The 7001-nt window shown below is 40.3% G+C and overlaps 1 protein-coding gene across 1 annotated transcript; it reads right to left on the reverse strand.

The window, feature by feature from the left end:
• Positions 1-976: 976 nt before the first annotated feature.
• LOC103973808 (1-aminocyclopropane-1-carboxylate synthase) lies at positions 977-3403 on the reverse strand. Its single transcript, XM_009388467.3, has 4 exons — positions 3170-3403; positions 2911-3042; positions 2498-2658; positions 977-2138 (listed from the first exon to the last, which is right to left on the reverse strand). The coding sequence occupies exons 1-4, from the start codon at positions 3344-3346 to the stop codon at positions 1145-1147; spliced, it is 1464 nt and encodes a 487-aa protein (XP_009386742.2). The 5' UTR covers positions 3347-3403; the 3' UTR covers positions 977-1144.
• Between the last annotated feature and the right edge of the window lie 3598 nt (positions 3404-7001).

Below are 7001 nucleotides of genomic sequence, written 5' to 3' on the forward strand. Positions count from 1 at the left end.
AAAAAAATTCTTTTAAAAAAACTGCAACTTTTTATTTACAATCTTCTCCTCTCTCTCTCTCTCTCTCTCTCTCTCTCTCTCTCTCTCTTTCTTCTCTCACTTTGGTCAGTGGCTTTATGTTGACCATGGAGTTTTATGTAGTACCCAAATGTCTGTTCCGTTTGACCAAACCAGGAGATACATGCACTAGTCTTCTTCTTAGTTTGACATTGGAAATTAGATTCTCGGGCATATGGATTCGATATCTCTACTGAAACAAATATTTTACATCATGTTCACGCATAATGTTACAAATCCTAGTTCATTTATCGAATAAATGGAAATAAAAGGTTAATTTTTCAATAGAAAATGTTACATGAGGATCAAAATAATTGGGTTGTACATGCAAAACAGTTTGTGATCAAAAGGCTAATCACATATTATCTCTTGTTCTTGGATCCTATCAACACGTGACACCAATTGTTTGATCAATATAAAAGTGATGGGTAAAAATATACTTTTAATATCCTTCCATTTTTAGCACGTGAGTTGTTTAAATTATCTTTTTATCAATAAAATAATTAGAAACATATTGTCACGTGTCGATTCAGTATGTGCTGTCACGTGTTATGTTTTTCGTCAATGCAATTGACGACGTTAGGATAAATGAAATTATTTAATTTATTTTTTATAATTATAAAAATTTTAATATAAAATTTTTAAGTATAGAAATCACGATACTAATAAGATTTAAGTACAAAAGATAATTTATAATTAGTTCTTATCAACACTACTCCCAACTTAACTTTAAAGAATTATGTAAAGATGTTATTGAATTCAAGGAATCCATGTTTCTTTCACCCGGAATACATTGCTTTTGCAACTAAAAAGGGGAAGGGATTTTTTACGGTGCACCTTCCCCACCTTATTCGGAATAATATGAATGAGAAAGAACAAAGAAATTTGTGACACATTGGCAAGTAGCATTTCTCAGGAATTAAAAAACGAAAAGAAAAAAAAATTTTGACGTTTGTAAAGGACTCTGCATCCTTTTTCCAAGGACTCGAGAGCGTTAAGGACTGTTTCTACACTACCTGCTGATGGGGCAGAGGGGAAATTAAGCGATGTCCCGTCGGTTAATATCGCCCACGCTCATCCATCACCATCAGTTGGCGGCCTGAACAAGGGGCGAGTGAGGAGACATGAGGCGAGGTGTCATGATGCTCAGTTCCTCGAACCGACGAGGCAAACTTAGGCGGAGCGCCGCGTCCCACCTCTTGTTCTTCTTCTTGGCTTGCGCAGCCGCAGTGTGATTCCCGGGGGACACAAACTTCCTGATCCTCTTCAATGCGGTTTCCATGGTGTTATCGTCCATGTTGGCGAAGCACACCCTGAACCACCCCGGCTCAGAGCAGTGGAACGAAGACCCCGGTGAAATGTTGAGCTTCACCTCCTTAATTATCACTCGCCACAGCTTGAGTTCCGCCTCCACCGTGGCTTCGTTTAGCAGATGCGTCAAGTTCATCCAGCAGAATAGCCCCGCATTGCTCTCCAAACATTTGATATCAACTCTGTGGAGGCCAGCAGTAAAATATTTGTGCCTGCGCGACAATCTCCTCCTGCTCTCCGCCAAAAATTTGGTTGTGAAGTCATCATCTCCCAGCATGGAAGCCAGTAGGTGCTGCGTTTGAGTCGAGACCTGTCCAAAGCTGGACATCTTCCGAGCACAGCTGACCACTGCATCATTGTACGAGTAAATGACACCCACGCGGAATCCAGGGACGCCGAGATCCTTGGACAGACTGTAGACGATGTGAATTAGGTCCCTGTCGTAGTATGGTTCCTCTTCCACGATCTCGGAGACGCTGACGTAGGTAGGCTTGTCGAAGACGGTGCCCGAGAATATCTCGTCGCACACCAAGTGGATCCGTTTCTCGTTGGCGAAGCTCACTAAGGTTCTCAGTGTCTCTCTGTCCAAGGTTGTACCCAGAGGGTTTGAAGGGTTGGTTACCAGGATTCCTTTAACCCTGATGTTAGCTGTTTGTGCCCTTTGATAGGCAGTAACTAGCGCGGGTTCGGTGATCTTGAAGTTGTCGAAGCTGTGGCACTGAATAGGGAGGAGTTGAACTCCAGTTCTCCACCGAAAGTCTCGATCGAAGCTGCAGGAAATGTGCAATCGCTGTCATATATATATATATATATATATATATCAACCGATAGATCCATAATGAGGCCGGAGAGTGCAGAAACCTCAAGCGGCCGGTAGGTCGGTTATGGTTTTGGTGTAGCGTTATTAATTAAGAAATATAATATACTGAGACTGTCTTGTCGACGTCACAGTCGTGCGATGGCAAATATTGACTACTAATTTTTTGTTTATACCAGTAAGCTGGATTATATTAATGTTGCCTCCGTAGTTCGATCGGCTCATCCTCAAACAGTTTTCTTTAAAACAGATTAGTGTGACTGTGAAATATACATAAAACATAAAATCTTGATCTAGGATAGGTGTACGTACCCTGGATAATATGGCGTTGGAATCAGGAAGGCCTCGCCAGGATTCGCTAGACAAAATGCGATGGTTTCCTGAGCTCCGGTGGCTCCGCCGCTCATTACAACGCGCTCCGGGTCGAACGTAGCTCCTCCTCCTCTCGCTTTCCCCATGAACCTAGCAATCGCCTGCGTGTTTCCACAAATCACATCATTAACCTTTCAGAAACAACAAAGCAATCTAGTGAGGTTGTCCCTAGCCCAGCAGACACCATTTCCAGAATCCTCTTGACGTCGTTAAAGTAGATACAAGTTCTGGACTCATGTACGTGAGTTATAATGCGCACATCTTTTATCTGAGTGATGTAATCTATTCTCGAGGGTCCACAGTTTATGACATGATAAGGACTAACTAAAGAGCTGCACTGTGATGGTTATTACCTTTCGGAAGTCTGGCAGGCCGTGGTAGTCTTGGAAGTTCGCGACGCCCTTAAACTCGGAAACGCCCTCGCCGGTGCAAATGGAAGCCTGTGGGTTCTGCTTGATCCACTGCTGCATCAAGTCCAGGCAGAGCTGAGATAAGGAAAACGCAGCACCCGTTAGCATTCCAAGTAGTAGGAGAATACGGAAGGCATATTTTTGGCCATAGGCCATTACAAAACTACCAAAATTACCGAACTAGTTGTGAAACAGCATTTACCTGGTTTTCTGCAAGTCCCATTTGGATGACCCCCTGAGGATTGTCGATGGGGTGGAAAGGATCATTATCGTAGGCCTTCCAGCCATCGAAGTATGAGGAGTTCTCCCCGTGGCCATCGCTCGTTGCGATGCGGGAGAGGACATTGTAATTTGAGTGTTCATCAACGTGGAGCCCCATTGCCGACGTTACTATCTTAGGCGAGTAATGGGAAGCCTGGGGAGAAGCAAGAACACGAGCTAGTGTCCGTGTAGAATGGACGACACATGCCGGGGGTGGAATTATATATAGTCGGAGCACCAGTTCAACATTTAAAATGTCAAACAGGCCAACTCCAGTTCAACATTCAAATCTGCTCCGGTCTTCCCAGATGAAGCACGTGAGGCGGGCTTCTGATTTAAGCAGTAAGTTCAATCTTTCCCTCGTGGAAATCGGGGGTTTTCAAGGAAGGGAGGATTGGGAAGCTTCGGTGAAGAGAGTTGGGTGGGAGGGTTGAAACGACTGTAGGTGACGAAGGAACGATGACTAAGATTCACCGATGACGCAGACCACTTAGACCAGAGTCCAAAATCGACCTCGGTCTGCTCATCGTTCCTGCGCAGGAAAGAAACCATGGCGACGTCTTCTTATGAAGAGAGATTTGTGAGTTTTTCTTCCAGAATCATATGCTCGATCGTCATTTCACGATGTTTAGGTCTCACAGGGAACGTGCGTAGTACACGATTCGTCACATGGTGGAGAGTCAATTCAAAGTTTGGTTCTCCAGCGTTCACAATGCTCCATCGGATCGTCTTGGTGCTTCTTCCTTTTGTGTTTTGACGTTTTCTGCGGCGTGGTGCTCATCATCGTGTCCCGGGAGATCCTTGTGTAAATGGTGTTAACTTTCACTGCAGCATTTAGAGGAAGACTGGGGCTCACTCCGTTGGTATTCTTTCACTGCTCGTTTCGCCTTCCGTTTTGGTTGAGTTTAATGGCTTAAGCCATCGTCGTCCTCGTGGTTGCCATCCTAGAAACTTCCTTTTTTCTGCAAAACTTATATATATACATACATACATACATATATATATATATATATATATATATATATATATATATATATACATACATACATACATACATACATACATACATATATATATATATATATATATATATATATATATATATATATATATATATATATATAGCAGTGCAGCATTGAATTAGATTTTGAATTTGCTAGCTCAGTAGGATCATGTGCTATGTAATCTGTAACGGTCAATATCTAAAGAATTTGCTTAACTTGTTATGTCCGTCTACTAAGGACATGTTTTTTTTTTTTTTTTTTGGGTGCTGCACTCAGTTCTGAAACGTGCTATGAGATTAGCTAACATGACAAAGTTTATCCCTGTCTTTGTTTAAGGATTCGTTATAGCTTGATTTAGTTCCGAAGGTGTAAGCTTATCCAAAAAACTCGTGAGAGATCATACCATAGATTGGAGTAATAAGCGAATCTGACATGATTCCGAGACATTATTTGTTCACCAAAGATTGATTTGGTATTATCCCGAGATATGCCTTAGCAGATACTTGCACAAGCGATCAATATTGGGGGATGTTTCCAAACTTACTCCTTCGATGATAAAATCAATTGGAGAGTAAAAATAGTAAAGATGTATATCATTTTAGACTTTGAGGTTGGCTTTTATACCTGAACGATCGATAGAGTGCGACTAACGATTGGTCAGAGAGCCATTTACGTCATCCAAGAGCTCAATTATTTATATTTAAAAAAATAAATATTTTTCGGTATGTATAGTGTCACCAAATTAAATTTAAAAAAAATAAATAAATGTGCGCGCCGCCATGCCTGGACTAACGAATGGTTTGGTATGTAGTAGGCTTTGAGTCTTTTGACTGCAGGCTTTTCTTGACAGGGTAGATCACCCACCACATCCTTCCAACCAGGAACCCACCATTTCCGAATAAACAAGCACTGGAGGAGACCTGGTGACCACCTTTCATATCATATTTATACTAAGAGAACGAACGCATTCTGTGTGTGGACCACTGCATTTCTGCTCCCAGAGAATAAGACTTCAACAGCTGCAGTAAAGTTTGAAAGGTTTTCATTGTTTGTCCATGTCAATAATTGGACGAACGAATAGATTAATTATAGTGGATAATATTTTACTTGTGGGTTGGTTTTTCACACCGTCCATGATGTAATAAGTGGCCCACCGAGGTTGATAATTTCATGTGATACAGGCAAAGATAAAAAGGGTCCACAACTTATGTCAATATGACATTTTAAATTATGATTTTACAGAAAAAATTATTTTGAGTAAGAAAAAATTATTTATAGATAGAGTCAGAGTACTCGGTGGGCTACACTTCATATATATCATATTAAGGTTTAATAGATGAAAAGATGAAGCCACTACTAATTACGTCTCATATGTATTATGTTATGATTTAATTTGAATCATATTTGATCTTGGCGAGGATGTCAAACCTTAAATAACTTATAAAAGTATGATGAATATACTATTATATCACATGCAACTTATGTATATTGATCAATGTTTTGGATCAAACAAAATTGATGGATCATTTATCTTAATTTTAAATTAAATATTTTGATTGATAATTTAGGTTAAATAAAATTAATAGATCAATTATCATATAGATCGTTACATCAGATCTTATTTTTTTTTATTGGTTATAAGAAAAAAAATAATATTAACACCAAATTTGGACTATTTCATATCCATTCACGCTAAAAGATTCTAAAAAAATTTGAAATATACTGACACCATCGACTATAATATCATAGCACACCTTTGAGCCCTAAACTTTAGCATCAAAATCTCATGATTCAACTTCCAAAAATAAGAACAAAAAAAAACAGCTATGGAATTTCTAAGCACAAACTGAGAACACTTTCTGTCAAAACCTTTTCTAAATATTTTGTATGAAGAACGACTTTAAGACGGATTCCTATTTACAAATCCTAGGCCGCCCCAAAAGATCTCCAAAGAAACTGCGGGGGTTGAACAACCAAGATAGGTCCCACCGTCTCCTCCAACCACCAGCTACCACATCAGCGTTCACGACCGGGTACATTCTGTAAGCAAGAAAATGTGGTGCTAACCGGTGTTATGCGTGTTTTGAGCATCAACACTTGGTCACATGCGACAGCGAGCGCTATGCATGATTTTTTCTTGCAAGCTGCTACAAGGTATAAAACGTTGGGAACGTTTCAAAGGTCTCTGTCATCGTTACTCGGTGTTACCAGAAACATTCGAGATAATAGGATTTCCAATAAAGCTATTTTTATATTTGCTACTTGTGTATTTGAAGGATAGGAAATCAGGTCTCCTTGAAACATGTGCGGAATAAGGCACAATGGTTTTAGTCATATTTTCCACAATGTAAATGAAAATAAGATGATGGCGCATATATATCAGCCGTATCAAAATTAAACACTTCTTGGACCATAATAGATGAATCACCTTTCTGACATTTGGCAGAATGTTGACAGAACAAACCAAAGTGATGTTAGACACGTCTTACCTACTACTACTAATGCAGGGATCAAAATTAAATCTTGAAAAGGCCAGAGAGGGATGGGGGATGAAACGCTGTTGCATGCAATGGAGGGAGGAGAAGGTGTGCTGTGTCCTGCAGAGGACATAGATATTGTGGTCACCTGTTGGGATCCTTCTTGATAAGGCCACATCGGTGCACCAAATAGTTCTCATGGAAAACGCGAGATTCACACAAGATCTGGATGGATCCCGTACGTACGTGGCCCGTGTAGTGTTCAATTTTTACGGGTGTGGAGAACGCTAGG

Source organism: Musa acuminata, chromosome BXJ2-9, assembly GCF_036884655.1.
Source record: "Musa acuminata AAA Group cultivar baxijiao chromosome BXJ2-9, Cavendish_Baxijiao_AAA, whole genome shotgun sequence".
NCBI classification, from domain to species: domain Eukaryota; kingdom Viridiplantae; phylum Streptophyta; class Magnoliopsida; order Zingiberales; family Musaceae; genus Musa; species Musa acuminata.

Coding starts and splice junctions, on each gene's coding strand:
- LOC103973808 (XM_009388467.3), bottom strand. CDS start 3,346: ATGGGGCTCCACGTTGATGAACACTCAAATTACAATGTCCTCTCCCGC. Junction 3,043..3,169: donor TGGGACTTGCAGAAAACCAG/GTAAATGCTGTT, acceptor TCCTTATCTCAG/CTCTGCCTGGACTTGATGCA. Junction 2,659..2,910: donor GCCTGCCAGACTTCCGAAAG/GTAATAACCATC, acceptor GGAAACACGCAG/GCGATTGCTAGGTTCATGGG.